This window comes from Grus americana, chromosome 1 (genome assembly GCF_028858705.1).
Source record: "Grus americana isolate bGruAme1 chromosome 1, bGruAme1.mat, whole genome shotgun sequence".
Classification (NCBI taxonomy): domain Eukaryota; kingdom Metazoa; phylum Chordata; class Aves; order Gruiformes; family Gruidae; genus Grus; species Grus americana.
This window is the reverse complement of record NC_072852.1, coordinates 218,719,247-218,736,946: the sequence shown is the minus strand read 5'-3', so window position 1 is coordinate 218,736,946 and position 17,700 is coordinate 218,719,247. Positions and strand designations below refer to the sequence as shown.

At 68.7% G+C, this 17,700-nt stretch overlaps 1 protein-coding gene across 10 annotated transcripts in view; it reads left to right on the top strand.

Annotated features, from left to right (window-relative positions):
* Positions 1–17,700, top strand: part of ARAP1 (ArfGAP with RhoGAP domain, ankyrin repeat and PH domain 1) — a 50,680-nt gene that overhangs the window by 21,279 nt on the left and 11,701 nt on the right. For all 10 annotated transcript variants that reach the window (XR_008574180.1, XR_008574181.1, XM_054804343.1 and 7 more), the window contains 21 exons: positions 629–732; positions 1,605–1,763; positions 4,571–4,640; positions 4,903–5,023; positions 5,143–5,348; positions 5,793–5,899; positions 5,999–6,198; positions 6,326–6,411; positions 7,781–7,963; positions 9,082–9,256; positions 11,352–11,486; positions 11,760–11,895; positions 13,923–14,025; positions 14,114–14,309; positions 14,659–14,704; positions 14,929–15,092; positions 15,438–15,650; positions 16,511–16,616; positions 16,897–17,044; positions 17,348–17,431; positions 17,630–17,698. Coding sequence is in view for 8 of the 10 variants with exons in the window: in XM_054804343.1 (XP_054660318.1) it covers positions 629–732; positions 1,605–1,763; positions 4,571–4,640; positions 4,903–5,023; positions 5,143–5,348; positions 5,793–5,899; positions 5,999–6,198; positions 6,326–6,411; positions 7,781–7,963; positions 9,082–9,256; positions 11,352–11,486; positions 11,760–11,895; positions 13,923–14,025; positions 14,114–14,309; positions 14,659–14,704; positions 14,929–15,092; positions 15,438–15,650; positions 16,511–16,616; positions 16,897–17,044; positions 17,348–17,431; positions 17,630–17,698 (2,811 nt within the window). In the remaining 2 variants the exon portion in view is untranslated. The remainder of the gene's footprint in view (positions 1–628; positions 733–1,604; positions 1,764–4,570; positions 4,641–4,902; positions 5,024–5,142; positions 5,349–5,792; positions 5,900–5,998; positions 6,199–6,325; positions 6,412–7,780; positions 7,964–9,081; positions 9,257–11,351; positions 11,487–11,759; positions 11,896–13,922; positions 14,026–14,113; positions 14,310–14,658; positions 14,705–14,928; positions 15,093–15,437; positions 15,651–16,510; positions 16,617–16,896; positions 17,045–17,347; positions 17,432–17,629; positions 17,699–17,700) is intronic.

The window sequence follows — 17,700 nt, the reverse complement described above, 5'->3', positions numbered from 1 at the left end:
TGAATTTGGGTGGGTCTGGATGGATCGGAGGGGCCGCGGCAGCCCCAGGGACCCCTGATGCCCGGAGCCCCCCCCCCGCTCCTTCGCCGGGGAGCAGGCCGATGGGGAGAGACGGCGCCCGGGCCACCTCTGACCCCGGCACAGCCACCCCCGGCCCCGGGGGCTGCGACGTGGGGCGAGGGCTCGCGGATGATCAGCCGTGGCAGCTTTCTGGCAGAGGGTCCCCCCCGTGCCCCGTCCCGCCTGGCCGCCCTTCACCCCCCGCGCGCAGCCACCGTCACCCCACGAGGGCTCCCAGCCGCGTGTGCGTGCCCGGCCCCGGCCAGCGAAGGGGAAATGTGGGATTTCTGGGCGAGCACAGCCGTTTTGGGCTGCTATAAATAACCAGCCCGGCACTCAGCTCCTCCCCACGGCTGCACTTTTGCCCGGCTGCGGGCGGACGCGTGCCCCTTCCCCGGCCCCGTGGGCATCTGCAGAGCCGGGGAACGCGGGCGGTGGTTTTGCATCTTTGACCCCTTTTTCTCCGTCTGTCCCCCCGGCCCATCCGTCCCTCAAGGTGCAGGCAGGTGGGGAGGGGGGGGGTCAGCGGGGGGACCCCGCCGTGGGCTGCCCGGGTCTGTCCCCGCAGGAGGATGCCGAGCCCGTGATGGGGCGGCCGCGGTCCCAGCGTGTCAACAGCCTCTTCAGCGAGGACGAGCTCATCGAGGACTACTACGATGCTCCCCCCGCCAAGTAGGAGCTCGTCTGCCCCCCACCCCCCCTCCACGTGCGTGTGCGTGTGTGCACGGGCAGGGAACACGTGTGTGTGTGTGTGTGTGTGTGTGTGTACGTGGGCAGGGACGCTTCTGTGCAAGCACGTGTGTGCACACGCAGGCGGGGAATCTGTACGACTGCACGCGGGCAGGGGTTATTTGTGTGCGTGCGCGTGCGCACGCACAGTTGGGGATGCTTGTGCAAGGGCGTGTGTGCACATGTGCATGGATGAGATGCAAATGCCTGAGTGAGATGCTTGCGCGCATGCGTGTGCGTGTGCACGCACAGCTGGTGATATTTTACGTGCACACGTGTGTGTGTGTGCATGTGTAGGCAAGGGATACGTGTGCGTGTGCCAGGGGATGCTTGTGCACGAGGGGGTACATGTGCGCGTAAGCACAGGCAGAGGGCAGTTGTGCCTGGGGGTGGGTGTGCGTGCACAGGTCAGGGCTTCTCGTGTCTGCACGGCTGCACGGGACGTGTGCGAGCGCACACGCAGTCAGTACTCGTGTGGGGGAGCGCGCGTGTGCACGCACGAGCAGAGAGCAAATCTGCGTGCCTCTGGCTTTGGGGCTGTGGCGCTGGGGGTGCCCCGTCCCCCTTCCCAGCGCTGGGACCCGGGTCTCTGCTGTCCCCGGAGCCGGGGGATGCACCGGGACCCCCCCCAAGGGGACTGCCACCGGGGTCCGTGCCGGCACACGGCCGGCGCTGGCAATGCCTGCGCCTCGGGGAAGGGCAAGGGGAGGCCGAAGCGTGGGGGGGGGGGGGGGGGGCCGTGCCTGCCTTGCCACCAGCCCCCCCCCCTCAGAACCGCTGGCTCTTAACCCCCTCCCTCGGCTCCTCGTCCCCAGCGGTGGCAGCGGCTGGAGCGACAACGACCCCGGCCCGCGTCCGCCCGCAGTCTCCGACGGCAGCCCCGGCACGCTCGGCACCGGCATGGAGGGTGCCGCCGCCGCCCCGCTCTCGCCCACCATCAAAGCAGGGTGGCTGGACAAGAACCCGCCGCAGGGGTGAGTGACGCGCCGGGGGGGCTGCGGACTCCCCACCGGTGGGTGCCTCGGCGTGTGCCCCGGAGGGGAGATGCTGCCCCGCTTTGCCGCCTGTCATTGCTGCTCGCGGGGACGGCATTGCCCTTCGGTGAAAGGCTGTCCCGAGGGGTCCCTGCCGCTCCCTCCTAACCCCCCATTTGGGTTAAAACCAGCCGGTTTTGGTGAAAGAGCCCTTCTCAGAGCGGGTGCCGCTGACGGGGGGTTGAGGAGGAGGAGGAGGGAAGGCTGCAGCTCGAACTCCCCCCCGGCCCCGTGCCGCTAGGAACCGAGCTGCCTCTGCCTGGGGAAGCCCTGAAAGAGGAGCGAGCCCCGAAAAGCGGCTGGCAGGGGAGAAGCGGGGTGTCGGGGCCAGCTTTCCCCCTGGGCATTGCCGCCACGCCGGCTCCTGCGCCGGAGGCTCGTCGCTGCGTTTGCCGATGGGGGAGACGTCGCTGGCAGCGCCGGCCCCAACCCCTCACGATGCGGAGCTGCTGGGCTGCAGAGCGCCCGGTTGCAGAAGTAAAACTATGGGGGGGCTGCTGGGTGCGTGGCCGTGTGCTCGAGGGCGAGCGAGCCCAGCGTGTGCCGTGAGCCCCGCATGCACGGTGAGCCCCGCGTGCGCGGTGAGCCCCGTGTGCGCAGTGAGCCCCTTGTGTGCAGTGAGCCCCACGTGCATGGTGAGCCTCGTGCGCACAGTCAGCACAGGGAGCACAGTGAGCCCAACGTGCATGGTGAGCCTCGTGTGCACAGTGAGCCCCGTGTGCGCAGTGAGCCCCGTGTGCGCAGTGAGCCCAGCATGCACAGTGAGCCCAGCGTGCACAGTGAGCCCAGCGTGCGCAGTGAGCCCCGTGTGCGCAGTGAGCCCAACGTGCACGGTGAGCCCCGCATGCACAGTGAGCCCAGCGTGCACAGTGAGCCCAGCGTGCACAGTGAGCCCCGTGTGCGCAGTGAGCCCAACGTGCACGGTGAGCCCCGCATGCACAGTGAGCCCAGCGTGCACAGTGAGCCCAGCGTGCACAGTGAGCCCCGTGTGCGCAGTGAGCCCAACGTGCATGGTGAGCCCAGCGTGCACGGTGAGCCCCGTGTGCGCAGTGAGCACAGGGAGCACAAGGGAGCACGTTGGCGATGCTAGCGCTGATGCAGAGCACCCAGTTGCAGTGTCTGGCTGCAGAAGTAAAACTATGGGGGGGCTGCTGGGGGTGTGTGTCCCCGTGTGCTCGAGGGTGAGCGAGCCCAGGGAGCCCCGGGAGCACATCAGTGGCGTTAGCGCCGATGCAGAGCACCCGGTTGCAGAAGTAAAACTATGGGGGCTGTTGGGGGTGCGTGTCCCTGTGCACGAGGGCGGGCGAGCGAGCCCAGCGTGCCCAGTAAGCCCAGCGAGCACAGCCAGCACGGGGAGCCCCGGGAGCACCCTTGCCCCCATCCCCGCAGGGAACCAGCTCGGGGAGCTGCCCCACCAGCGGGGGGGCAAAAATCAAGCGGGAGATGGGAAGGAGATTTTGGGGATGTTTAACCCGGGCTACGAGGAAGCCCCGAGGCTGCAGTGCTGCCGAGGAGGAGGAAGCTCGGGCTGCTTGCAGCAGAGCAGCGGGGCTGCTGGGGAAGTGAGAGCGGCTGAAGGTCCCTGGGAAGCTGCTCCGGCGGCTGCGGGGGGCGGGGGGGGCCGGAGCACGGGGAAGGCGGCGAAGGGAACCGGGAACCCCAACCCCTCGGCAGCTCAAGGCGGTTGGGGGGGGTCGGAGCAGGGCTGGGGGTCTCTGCACCCCGTGGGTCGCGCTCCTGAGGCCGAGCGGAGCGCTTTTCCCCCCGGGCGGATGCTGGCGGTTCCGTAAAGGCCGAGCGCGGGGTCATGTGCGGCGATGGCGATGGCGATGGCGAAAGCCTTCCTCAGCAAACGAGCCCTTAGGCAACAGCCGCTGGGGCTGGGGGCTGGCGGGGCCGGGGGGGGCCCTGGGGGTGCGGCGCTGGTGGGGGGCTGCATTGCACGGCTTGCCAGAGCCGTGCGGGGGCTGGCGGTGGGAAGGGACTTGGCTTCTCCTGCAGCCCTGACGCCGGGGTGGATGGGCTGCGGGGTTTAACGCCTTGCTCCGGGCTGTGCAGCCGGCCTGCGTGCGGGCTGGGGAGGGCGCGGGGGTCTCCGCTCCATTCCCGGCGTCCTCCCTCTCCCCCTGCACCCCCGTCCCGACAGAGACACCCGGCTTCTCCCTCCACCGTGCGAGAGCCCCCGGTGCCACCGCCCCCCCCCCCCCGGAATGTGTCCCCTGGATTGAACCCTGCCCGGCTTGTAGGTCCTGAGCAGTAACTGCAAATAGAGATTTTTTGGGGGGGGGCTTATAGGGGCAGCCCTCGTTCCCGGCTCCATGTTTTAATTGGTGCCCGGAGGAAAGCGTCACGTCCCCATCGCTGTCCCCAGCGGGGACGCGAGGGCTGGGGACACGGCACGGGATCGATGGCGAGGTGGCTCCGGGCTTTTGGCAACTGGGGCGTGAACGCACAAGCGGAGTCACCCCAAGTTCAAGGGCGCACGGCGCAGCCAGGAGCTGCCGGGACTGCCTGGCACGGCACAGCCCGTGCCGTGGGGCTTGGGCTGGCGAGCAGCGAGCGGGGAGGGGGCCGCTGCAGCCCTGGGGGGCTCGTGCCACCCTTCCTGCACCCCAGCACCCTCGGGAGCAGCACCGGCCTTGGGTGGGCTGCAGCACCCGCCGCCTCCCGGCTGCCTGCCTCGCCCCGGGGGGGGTGCAGCTGGGTCACCCCGTCTCCTCCCTTGGGTCCCTCCGGTCCCTTCCCAGGTCCTACATCTACCAGAAGCGCTGGGTGAAGCTCGACGCCGACTACCTCCGCTATTTTGACAGTGAAAAGGTGAGCGGGGAGGAGGGGTGCGGGGGCTCGGGGTGAGAAGGTGGCGCAGGAGCTGGCCCCGAGGGGCCACGGCTCTCCGGGTGTCCTGGCCGTGGGACGCGGCCGTGCCAAGGGGTGATGCCAGCCCCGGGGTGGGATGTGGGGTGCTCGGAGCCTCCCGGACACGGATGCTCTCAGCGTCGCGAGCGCGGGGCGGTACCCATCCTGCCTGCCCAAGGCCACGGTGCTGAGCGCTGTGTCTCTCCCCCTCCCCGCCCCCCAGGACGCCTACTCCAAGCGGTTCATCCCCGTCTCCTCCATCTCCCGCATCGCCAGCGTCGGGGACCAGAAATTCGAGGTCATCACCAACAACCGCAATTTCGTGTTTCGGGCCGAGAGCGACGGTGAGGAACGGGGGGTCCCTGCTCCTGGGGGGCCCCGGCTGCTCCCCCTCCCCTGGCCCAAGGGATGAGCCCCGGGGGCTCCTGGCTGATCCTGACCCGTCTCCCCTCCGGCCCCGCAGCGGACCGTAACGACTGGATACGGACCCTGCAGCAGATCGCGGAGGAGCGGAAGAGCAAACCTCCGGAGAGGACATCGATGTTCCTGACCACCAACGGTGCCACCGACCTGGCTGACAAGAGCGGCTTCCTGGAGCTGCGGGGCTTTAAGCACAAGCTCTTTGTGGCGGTGGCCGGGGACAAAGTTTTCCTCTACAAGAACGCAGAGGTGGGTGGCTGGGGGCGGGGGGGGAGCTGGGGTGCCACGGGGGACCCCGATGCCGTTTCGAGGGGGACCCCTTCCCTTTGCTTCCGCAGCCTGAGCGGAGCGGCGGTGAGCTGGGGCACCCCGGGGCTGCCACCCCCAAACGGGGATGGCTCAGCCCCCGCAGGCTGGTGACCCCCAGGCTGCAGCCCCCCCTCCCCGCTGGCTCCGAGCCTCGGGGGTCCCCCGGGATCGTTGCACCCACTGCAGCTTCCCCAGAGCCTGCGGCACCCCGTGCGCCCCCGGGGCTGAGAGCCGGGCAGGGAAGGGGCACGGGCACCCCCCCTCCAGCTGCCGGCGCTGGTGTGGCGTGCGGGCAGCAGCGCGGGCAGCTCCGGCATCAGCTCCCGCAGGCAGCATCGTGGGTCCCTGCCCTCCCTCACCCCTCCGCCCGCCCTCGCCCACCAGGACTATCGGCTGGGGATCGGCATCACCTACATCGAGATGAACGTGGGGAACGTCAAGGAGGTGGACCGCCGGGGTTTCGACCTCACGACGCCATACAGGATCTTCAGGTGAACCGCGGGAGGGGAAGGGGTGCTGGCCGTGCTGCTCTCCCCCCCCCACCCCAACCCCGTGGCCGTGCCGTCCCTCACCCCTGTCCTCGCCGGCAGCTTCTCCGCCGACTCGGACCAGGAGAAGGAGGAGTGGGTGGAAGCCATGCAGCAGTCCATCGCCGAGGCTCTCTCCAACTCGGAGGTGGCCGAGAGGATCTGGGCGGTGGAATCCAACCGCTTCTGCGCCGACTGCGGCTCGCCCAAGCCCGACTGGGCCTCCATCAACCTCTGCGTCGTCATCTGCAAGAGATGCGCAGGTACCCGCGGCCCGGGGGGGGGGGAAAGGAGCTGTGCGGCCCCCCGCCGTGGGTGGGGACGAGGGTGCGAGGCACGGGGCACCCCGGGGACCCAAACCGGGTCCCTAATGGCTCGTCTCGCCGTCAGGGGAGCACCGGGGCTTGGGCCCCGGCATCACCAAAGTCCGGAGCCTGAAGATGGACAGGAAGGTGTGGACGGAGGAGCTGATCGAGGTATCGGCGCCGAGTGACCCCAAAAGCACTTTTCTGGGGGGGAGACACCCCGTCCCCTCCCCATGGCTACAGGCCAGGGACAGGAGGAGCACGGTGGGGATTTTCCAGCCTGATCCGAGCCCCTCAGGGTGACACTGCGGTGTGGCTTGGTTGGGGACGGGACCCCCCAGCAGCCCCCCGTCCCCGTCCCCATGGTCTGTGGGCAGCCGGCACCCACCCGGGCACGTCGGCGAGGACAAGCGGCGCTTGTGTGGCTGCACCACAGACTGACGGCGTCTGTGTGTCTGTGGGGAGATGGCTGCGGAGCCGTGGGGCCGGCGTGGGGAGATGGCTGCGGAGCCGTGGGGTTGGCGTGGGGCCGGGGCGCGTGGCCAAGCAGCGGAGCAGCCCCCCGAAAGCGGTGCGGCCGCCGGCACGGAGGAATGCGTTGGTGCAGCCAGCGCGGGGGCGGGCGGGGGGGGAGCGGGGATTTGTTACCAGACCCAACCTGGCCGCCATCCCCAGCCGGCAGACCCCGGCTGGCCCCGCTCTTCCCAGCCGTCCTGCTCGGATCCTGCATTCCTGCCTGGCGTCCCACCCGCGTAGCCCCCGCCTCCGGCATCGCCTGATCCCCGAGCCCCCAAACGCTTCCAGCTGCTGCCTGCGGCTGCTCCCCTTCCCCTCCCCTCTCCGGGAAAGCTGCCCTGAACCCCGCCGGGCTGGTGGGGAGCTGCCGCCAGCATCCCTGCCCCCCCCCCCCGCCGCCAACCCCAGCCCTCCCCGACCCCCGGCCCCGCTGCACCCCTGCCACCCCAGAGAGCTCGGGGGTGCTGGCAGAGCCCCCCATGGGCTTGCTGGGGTGATGTGGGGGGGTCCCTGAGACGGGGAGAAACTTGTGCTGCTTAACGCTGGGCTGAGCATCGCTTGGGATGGTGGGGGGCCACGGAAAGCCCTTTAAACCCACCCGGATGGATGCTGAGCATCCCCCCCCCACCACCACCACCTCGCCTGCAGCCGGGTGCTGCTTCCCAGATGTGATTTTCCGGGGCGGGAAGGGGGGGGGTTGGCGGCTGCGGGGGCTGCCAGACGCCAGGGCTGAGCCGCCGCTGCTGCCGGGACGTGGGGCTGGGCAGGGAGCAGCTCTGCGTGCCTGCACTGGGTGCGTGTTCCTGCACCCTGCCCACCCCTGGCATCCCCCCCCCGGCTCTGCCCGTACCTCGCCGCTCTCCCGGGCAGCACTAACACGGCAGCTTTGGGCTGTGAACACCCCCCCCCCCCCCGCCCCCATTCCCGGCAAAGACCCCCGGAGACTCCCCACAAAGCCCCCCCGCCGCGTTCCTGGCCACGCTCCATCCTGCAGCGGCACCGTCACCCCTCCTTGTCCCCGCAGCTCTTCCACCAGATCGGCAACGCCGTGGCCAACCAGTTCTGGGCGGCCAACGTGCCCCCCAGCGAGGCCATCGGCCCCACCAGTGGCACCTGGGACAGGAGGCGCTTCCTCATCGCCAAATACCGGGAGGGCAAGTACCGGCGCTACCACCCGCTCTTCGGCAACCAGGAGGAGCTCAACAGGGTCAGTGGCCCCCCCGGGACTGGGCGCTGTCTCGGGGGTCCCGCCTGGGTGCTAGGTGGTGCTGTGCTGGGGTCCTGAGGCTATTTTGGGGAGCGGGGTCTCTGCCCAGCCTTGTGCAATGGGTTTCCCACCCTCCCTCCCTGCCTGTATCCCTGCCTGTGTCCCTGCCTGTACCCCCCAGCCCCCACCATGCACCCCACATCCCCACCGCACACCCCACGTCCCCACTGCGCACCCCACGTCCCCACCATGCACCCCACATCCCCACCACGCGCCCCACATCCCCACCATGCACCCCACGTCCCCACCGCACACCCCACGTCCCCACCGTGCACCCCACGCAGTGGCTGGGGGGTCTCCCGGAGGGACCAGCCGGCTGCGGGGACAAGGTGACCCCTCCGGGACGGGGCACGACCAGCGTCATTCCCAGCCCAGTCCCAGGTGGGATCCCCCTTCCCGCGGCCAGACCCCCTCAGGATCCCCCTTCCCCCCCCAGGGCTGGAGATGACTGCAGTGGGGTTGGGGGGGGGGGGCTGGTTCTTGGGGGGGTGCAGCAGCTTGAAGCCCCTCCTGCTCCCCGCAGCCCCCCACAGCGCCGGGGACAGAGGCACCCGGCCAGCACCCCCAATCCCTGCCCACGGACGGGGTGCCAGACCCGGGGGCGGCTTCGGGCCACGACCGGCACAGGGAACGCCATCGCGGCGCTCGGGCTGCCGGCCCTGCGTGTCCCCCGTCGGCCGTGGCTCCGCCGGCTGCCTTCGGTGCTGCCGTGTTTGCACGAGAGCCGAGGGCACGCGGGGGCCCGGGCGGCCACGGGAATTCACGCGTGGGCTTGTTTGTTTTTCTGCTCCGGCCCGCCCCGCTGCCGTATGACTTCACCCCGGCTCCTCGAGGGAGGGATTCGCCTCCCGCTCCAAACTTTTCCTCCCCGTCCCGGCCTCCTTTGTCCTGCCCAGGCAGCCGGGAGGTTGGCGGGGTGGTGGTGGGGGGGGTGTCCGGCCGCTCGCCACGCTCCCACCCGGTTCCTTTCGCCGGGGTGGGTGGCTCCTCGCCAGGCGTCTCTTCCTCCTCCTCGGGAGCCTTCGGCCTCAGCCGCCGTCCTCCCGGCTCTGTCGCAGGCTCTGTGCGCGGCCGTCACCACCAGTGACCTGGCGGAGACGCAGGCCCTGCTGTTCTGCGGGGCGGCGGTGACCTGTGCCACCGGGGACCCCCAGTGCCCGACGCCCCTGGCGCTGGCCGAGAAGAGCGGGCAGAGGCTGCAGATGGAATTCCTGCTCCACAACAAAACCTCAGGTACGGGGTGACACCCCCCCCCCCCACACACACACACCCCCACCACCACCCTGCAGCCCCCGTGGGCTCAAACCCACCATGGGAGCCGGGGCGCAGAGCTGCCGGGGTGTCCCGGGGGACGTGGGGAGGTGCTGAGCGCGTCCCGGCTCCCTGCCCTGCCCGGCGTGGGGGTCTCCGGCTGCTCGGCGCTGCTGGACTCTGTGCACCCCGGCGGAGGGGAGAGGGGCTTTGGGGAGCCCCCCCCCCGCACCCTCGGGTCAGGGCTGGCTCCTTCCCAGCCGGGTCCAGCACCCCCGGGGAGGGAGGGGGGGGGTCAGCAGCCTCGGGGCACGACCCCCCCGGCCGGCCGCGCAGCCCCCACTCGAGCATCCCCCCCCAGAGCCGGGGGGGGTCCAACCGTTTCGTAGCGCATTCCCCCTAAAAACTCCCTCCCACGCTGCTCCACGCGCCCCCCCGCGCTGTGCCCCCGCTCCGGGTGGGCTGACGGGTCCCTCGGGTCCCTAACGCGGGGTGAACCTCCGGCCCTGGCCAGCCGCGGGATGGAGGTGTGCCGGGGCTGGCCGCAGCCTGCCGTAGCCAGCACCTCCCTCACCGCCTCGGCGGCCAAGTCCGGCCCGCGGAAGCTGGAGTTTGCCCAGGTTTGGGGCTGGGCCCGGTGTTCCAGACATGTCCGCACAAAAGGGGGCTGGGAGAGCGGCGAGGCGTCCTGGCCGCCCCGGTGAGCCGGAGAAACCCAAATCCCTGAGCTCATCCCGCCGGGTCTGGCTCTGGCGGGCGTCTCCGGAGCCCCGGGATCGCTGGGGTCGGTGAGCCCGGCACCGTGCGCGGAGCAGGGCTGGGCCGGTGGAGCAGGGCGCTGCGTCCCCCCCCGGGGTTTCTCCGTCTCCAGAGCTCCGGGCAGCCCTGCGGTCTGACCTGGGGGGGCTTTAGGGGTGTCCCTGCGCCCCATCTCTGCCTGGTCCCCGGAGGAAATGGGGGGATGCCTCTTGCCGGAGGGCAGGGTGGGGAAACTGAGGCAGGGGGGACGTGCCTGTGGCAGAGCCCTGGGCCGTTACCTCAGCCGCAGGACTGCGATGCTCTGCCCTTCTCCTCCACTCGGGGACCGGGGGCAGCCCGGGAGAGACCTCGCTGGTGGGGGACTCCTGTCCCCACCTTCCCGTGACGTCCCCCTCCCGTCACAGCTCTGCCCGGGGCTGGTCTGCAGGGCCGCTGCGGGATGCGGGATGCGGGATGCGGGATGCGGGATGCGGGATGCGGGATGAGGGATGTGGGATGAGGGATGTGGGATGAGGGATGAGGGATGAGGGATGAGGGATGAGGGATGTGGGATGAGGGATGTGGGATGAGGGATGTGGGATGAGGGATGTGGGATGAGGGATGAGGGATGCGGGATGAGGGATGCGGGATGTGGGATGTGGGATGCGGGATGTGGGATGTGGGATGTGGGATGCGGGATGTGGGATGAGGGATGTGGGATGAGGGATGAGGGATGTGGGATGCGGGATGCGGGATGCGGGATGCGGGATGTGGGATGAGGGATGTGGGATGTGGGATGTGGGATGTGGGATGAGGGATGCGGGATGTGGGATGTGGGATGTGGGATGTGGGATGAGGGATGAGGGATGAGGGATGTGGGATGTGGGATGCGGGATGTGGGGTGCCATCCCAGCAGAAAAGCCTGACCCCGCTGACCCCCAGGCACCCCAGGTTTGGGGCCGGGTGCTGCTCCTTGCGCCCCAGCCGTGCCATGGAGGGGCTCGCCGTGCAGCCTGGGGGATGTTTTTGGGGTCCTGCTTCTTGTGCTGGGGGGGACAACACACGGCCAGCTGTCTCGGGGGATGGCGGGGGGGGGATGTGGCTGGTGTCACCACTGCAGCCCCCATCCAGCTGCCCCCTTCGTGTCACAACAGCAGAGCAGCCGGGGGATGACACGGACCGCTGTCACCCCGTCCCTGGCTTAGCAGGGTCCCGCTGCACCCCACTGTGTCCCTTAGCTGCTGGGCAGCTCAGTCCTCACCAGCTGTGTTTTTGGGGAGGGGGGGAAGTTCTGCAGGGGGGTGCAGCCCCCCGTGACAGGTTGTCACCCCGTTTGCAGAGCCGCCGCGCCTGGAGGCGGGGTGCAGCGAGGAGAAGCCCTACTCGGTGCCCCTGCCCTCCGTCACCCACAACGGCTTCCTCTACAAGACCCCCTCCATGGCCAAGCCCGTGGGCGAGAGGAAGGGCCAGGAAGGTACGTGGGGGCCCGTGGGGCGGGGAAATAGGGGTACAGGGGGATGGGGGGGCTCCGAGCCATCCCGGCGGGGGGATTGCACCGTCCCCTGCTCCCCAGGGCATTGAAAAAGCCCCAGGGAGGTGCAGCATCACCTGGCCAGCCTGGCTCAAGGGGGGATTACAGCGGGTGGGCACCCAGTGGGTGCTGCAGGGCCACCCAGGCTGGGCTGGTGGGTGACCTCGGGCTGGCTGGAGCGTGTGGGGGTGCCCAGCACCATCCTGTGCCGTGCAGAGTTCAGCCGGCGGTGGTGCACGCTGCAGGACGGCGTCCTCAGCTACTACGAGAATGACCGCAACGCCGTGCCCAACGGCGAGATCAAGGTGGAGGAGATTGTGTGCCTGGTGAACAACCCGCCCCACGCCCACGGGTAAGGCTGTACCCCCACGTGCACCCCTATAGCACCCCGACATCCCCTCTGCTCCCGCAGGGCTGGGCATGGCCGCCGTATCACCCACGGGTGCTGGCATGGGGGGCTGCTGTCCCCACCCCCACCGCCGGCCCTTCTCGCCCTCGCAGCGAGCCTGACCCGTCTGTCTTTGCAAGGAACCTGTGTAAAGCCTCTGCAACCCCTGTGCAACCCCTGTGCAACCCTGTGCAACCCTGTGCAACCCTGTGCAGCCCCTGTGCAACCCCTGTGCAGCCCCTGTGCAGCCCCTTTGCAACCCTTTTGCAACCCCTTTGCAGCCCCTGTGCAACCCCTGTGCAGCCCCTTTGTAACCCCTTTGCAGCCCCTTTGTAACCCCTGTGCAGCCCCTTTGTAACCCCTTTGCAGCCCCTGTGCAACCCCTGTGCAGCCCCTGTGCAACCCCTGTGCAGCCCCTTTGTAACCCCTTTGCAGCCCCTTTGTAACCCCTGTGCAGCCCCTTTGTAACCCCTTTGCAGCCCCTTTGCAACCCCTTTGCAACTCCTTTGCAGCCCCTTTGCAACCCCTTTGCAGCCCCCCTGCAGCCCCTTTGTAACCCCTGTGCAGCCCCTGTGCAACCCCTGTGCAGCCCCTTTGCAATCCCTGTGCAGCCCCTTTGCAGCCCCTTTGTAACCCCTTTGCAGCCCCTTTGCAACCCCTGTGCAGCCCCTTTGTAACCCCTTTGCAGCCCCTTTGCAACCCCTTTGCAACCCCTTTGCAGCCCCTGTGCAGCCCCTTTGCAATCCCTGTGCAGCCCCTTTGCAGCCCCTTTGCAACCCCTTTGCAACTCCTTTGCAGCCCCTTTGCAACCCCTTTGCAGCCCCCCTGCAGCCCCTTTGTAACCCCTGTGCAGCCCCTGTGCAACCCCTGTGCAGCCCCTTTGCAGCCCCTTTGTAACCCCTGTGCAACCCCTGTGCAGCCCCTTTGTAACCCCTGTGCAGCCCCTTTGCAGCCCCTGTGCAGCCCCTGTGCAGCCCCTTTGTAACCCCTTTGTAACCCCTGTGCAGCCCCTTTGTAACCCCTGTGCAGCCCCTTTGTAACCCCTTTGCAGCCCCTTTGCAACCCCTGTGCAGCCCCTTTGCAGCCCCTGTGCAGCCCCTTTGCAGCCCCTTTGCAACCCCTTTGCAACTCCTTTGCAGCCCCTTTGCAACCCCTTTGCAGCCCCCCTGCAGCCCCTTTGTAACCCCTTTGCAGCCCCTGTGCAACCCCTGTGCAGCCCCCCTGCAGCCCCCGTGCAACCCCTGTGCAGCCCCTTTGCAGCCCCTTTGTAACCCCTGTGCAACCCCTGTGCAGCCCCTTTGTAACCCCTGTGCAGCCCCTTTGCAGCCCCTGTGCAGCCCCTTTGTAACCCCTTTGTAACCCCTGTGCAGCCCCTTTGCAGCCCCTTTGCAGCCCCTTTGTAACACCTGTGCAGCCCCTTTGTAACCCCTGCACAGCCCCTGTGCAGCCCCTTTGTAACCACTGTGCAGCCCCTTTGTAACCCCTGTGCAGCCCCTGTGCAGCCCCTGCGCAGCCCCTGTGCAGCCCCTTTGTAACCCCTGCGCAGCCCCTTTGTAACCCCTGCGCAGCCCCTGTGCAGCCCCTTTGTAACCCCTGTGCAGCCCCTTTGCAATCCCTGTGCAGCCCCTTTGTAACCCCTTTGTAACCGCTGTGCAGCCCCTTTGTAACCCCTTTGCAGCCCCTTTGCAGCCCCTTTGTAACCCCTGTGCAGCCCCTTTGTAACCCCTTTGCAGCCCCTTTGCAGCCCCCCTGCAGCCCCCCTGCAGCCCCCCTGCAGCCCCCGTGCTCCCCGTCGGAGCGTTCAGGGCAGCACGGGGATGCTGGAGGGCCCGGGGCCGTGGTGGGGGGATCCCAAACCGGATCAGCCGTCGGCAGAGCTGCTGGCAGATGTGCAGCGGGAAGTTCTCCCCACCCGGGGTGCCCCTGGCACCCAACCAGCTCCGTCCCAGCACCCACGGGTGTCCAGGCTCCCCTTTCCCTCCCTCCCGCAGGATCGAGAGCACGTTCGAGGTCTACATCGAGTCGGAGCGGCTCTACCTCTTCGGGCTGGAGAGCCCCGATTCCGCTCGGGAATGGCTCAAGTCCATTGCCAAGGTAGGATGCGGTGGGCTGGGGGCTGCCGCGGGTGCCGGAGGGAGCCGGGTGCCGCGGCGCTGACGCGTCCCTCTTCTCCCCGGTTCAGTCCTTCATCCACCCCCGTGCCGAGGAGCTGCTGGCTCTCGACTTCGAGCGGATCGGCCGGCTGCACTACAAGGGCGGCCTCAGCCTGGAGCGAGCCAAGGAGGGCTGGTTCGCCCTGGCCGGCTCCGCGCTCCACGTCTGCTTCGAGGACAGCGAGCGGCAGGAGCCTCTCCAGCTGCGCAAGCTGCAGGAGCTCTGTGCGTGCCCCTGCCCTCCCCCCAGGCTGGGAGGGACCTTGGGGAGGGGGGGGGGGTGTCCCCCAAATCCAGCCCCGAGCAGCTGGGTTGCACCCAGCCAAGGTGGTTTTGGTGTGGGGGTGATGGGTGCTGCTCCGATGGAGCTCGGGGTCCCTGCACGGAGCGGGATGCAGCCGCTCTTCCTCCTCTCCATCCTCTTCCCCACCCCTGGAAAGTCGCTGCTTGTCCCGCCTGGGCCGGAGCCGGAACCCGCTGGCTGCCTGGCACAGCCCCCCCCCACATGTGGGGCTGGGGGGGCTGGGGCACCCCAAATTCCTGTGGGTGATGGGCTCTCTCCCTTCCCCTCCAGCCATCCAGGGAGACAACGAGGTGCTGGTGCTGGTGGAGAGACGGAGGTAAGAGCAGAGGGTGGGGGGGGGGGCAGAATATCAGCCCCTGCCCAGGCTGCCCCTCGCCCGGGGGTGCCTTCGCCCTCCCCGCAGTGATGGGGGACCCTCAGAAGAGAGCTGGGACCATCCCCAGGCCTCTGGTCCCAGCTTTTCCCGGGGGTCCCGGCCATGCGGTGGGGTCGGGGAGGGGGGGGCGGCCGGCCCCCGGCTGAGGCTGGCGTTGCCGGCAGGACGCTGTACATCCAGGGGGAGAGGAAGCTGGATTTCCTGGGCTGGGTCCACGCCATCCAGAAGGCTGCGGGCAGCTCGGGGGACACCTTGTCAGAGCAGCAGCTGACGGAGTCGGACGTCCCGCTGCTGGTGGACCGCTGCATCGACTACATCACCCAGTGCGGTACGTGCCGTCGCCCATCGCCAGGTGCTGGCGGGGACCAGAGCGCGGCGTTCGGGTCAATCCATCGGTGTGGCGCGGCTGGCTGAGACCCAACGCGCTCGTGACACACGTTTCCCTCCCTCCCTGAGCATCTGCTGCAGCTTTGTAGGAGAGCTCCGGCTGGAGCAGGGCTTCGGCTTTACCCCGCGGCTCCTCGGCGGTCGTGGCAACACCTGCGGGGTGGGAAGCGCCACGGCACCGGCTCCCCGCGGCGGCGTTTGATGGGGTGGGCGGGCAGGGGGCTGGGAGGGGTGACTGTCCCCCCCCCCTGCCGAGGGGGTCTCATCCCCACTGGCTCTGCCCCAGGGCTGACGTCCGAGGGCATCTACCGCAAGAGTGGGCAGAACTCGAAGACCACCAACCTGCTGGAGATGCTGCGCCGGGACGCCCGCAGCGTCCGCCTGAAGGAGGGCGAGCACCAGGTGGACGACGTCGCCAACACCCTCAAACGCTTCTTCCGCGACCTCGGGGATGGGCTCTTCACCGCGCGGTGGGGCCAGGACTGGCTGCAGGCGACGGGTGAGCCCTGGGGGGCTGCTGGGGGGCGGTGGGAGGACGGGGGGGGGGGATGGGCTCCCTGGCTCTGCTGCAGCCCCCTTCGTCCTCTCCTCCGGGTTGCACGGGGAGAGCACATCTGGACCCCACGTGGTCCAAGGGCTCGAGCCCCTGGGTGGGGAGCGGAACGCCCACGCTGACCCCGTGCAGCCCCGGGCTCTGGCTGGGGCTGAGACAGGGCAGAGAGCCAGACCCCCCCCCCCCCCCGCCCTTTGCTTCTGGATCCGGCCCCTGAGTACCAGGGCTGGAGGCACCCGGCAGCTGGAGACCTGTGGGGCTGGGGTGCTCCGACCCCCTGGAGCTGGGATACTCCAGCTGTGGGATGCTCTGGTCCTGTGGATTTGGGATGCTCCAGCCCTGGGATGTTCCGGTCCTATCGATTTGGGATGCTCCAGCCTTGCAGAGCTGGGATGCTCTGGTCTTGTGGAGCTGAGATGCTTCGGCTCTGGGATGCTCCAGCCCTATGGAGCTGGGAAGCTCCATCCCCATGGAGCTGGGATGCTCCGGTCTTGTGGAGCTGGGATGCTTCAGCCCTGCAGAGATGCAATATTCCAGCCCAGTGGAGCTGGGATGTCCAGCCCTGGGATGCTCTGGCCCCGTGGAGCTGAGACACCAGCCCCGTGGAGCTGGGATGCTCCAGCCTCACAGAGCTGGGATGCTCCGGCCCTGGGATGCTCCATCCCCGTGGAGCTGGGATGCTCCGTCCCCGCAGTGGGGCAGGAGGGTCCGAGGTGGGGTCTGGAGAGGGGACGGCAGGGCCGTGGGTCTCAATCTCACCTTCACGCCCCTCCGCACTCATCCCCTCCCTCGTGCTCCTCTCGCAGTGCTGGAGGATGAGGAGGCAAAGATCGGCGAGTACCGGCGGCTCCTGGGCATCCTCCCCACCGTGAACCGGGCCACGCTGAAGGCGCTCATCAACCACCTCTTCCGGTACGGCGCGGGCGGCAGGTCTGCGGCGCGGCAGAGCCCGCGGTCCCCGAGCCTCCATGGGGCATCGTCCCATCTGCTGTGGGGTCCGGGGGAGGCGTGGGGCAGAGCAGAGCCCTCACCCCTTGGCTCGCGTCCCGAGCAAGGACAGGGTGGGGGGATTTGGGGTCCCAAAGCCGAGCATCACGTCCCGGCGTGGGGGGCGTTCCCCTTGGCAAGGCTGATGGGGGGCGGGGGGTGTGGGGGGGCCCCAGGGCAGGAACCGTAACGGGGTTCCCCGCAGGGTCCAGCGCTTCTCTGGGGAGAACCAGATGAACACGCACAACCTGGCCATCGTCTTCGGGCCCACGCTCTTCCAGACGGACGGGAAGGACTACAAGGCAGGGCGCGTGGTGGAGGACCTCATCAGCCACTACGTCAAGATCTTTAACGTAGGTTCACCCCCCCCGGCGCTGCTCTGGGGAGAGGGGGCTGGATCAGGCCCACGTGTGAACGTTCCCAGGGGATGGGGAGGTGGAGGGAGGAGGAAGCTGGGGCTGCGCTGACTGCAGACATCTCCTTGCTTTGGAGATGAGGGAAGGGGGGGTCTGTGTCCCTGCAATCCCTGGAGAACCCCGAGCCTGGAGCTGCTGGCACCGCTGGGCGGGGGAGCAGCTTCCCCTGGGGACCCGCAGTGAAACTTAAGGGTGGTCTGGTCAGCCCTGATGGCTCCCTGGGCTCCTCTTCCTCGGCAGGTCAATGATCAAGAGATGAAGAAGCAGCAGGACGAGATCATGGCCATCATGAAGATGCGGGAGGCAGCGTCCAGTGGGACTCAGGTGGGTCCTGGACATGGGGAGCTTCCTGGGGCACCCTCTTTGCGTGGGGCCCCATCACCTGCTCCAGCGTCTCCTGGAGACGTTGTCCCAAAAAATAGATATCAGAGATGCCCCAGGCAGGAGGCGTCCACGCTGGGTGGGGGGATTTAGCCCACATGTGGGAAGCCGCAGGTGAAGTGCTTTCCTGTTGCCCTCCAGCAAGCCGGAGACTTCATCTGCACCGTCTACCTGGAGGAGAAGAAGACGGAGGCAGAGCAGCACGTCAAGGT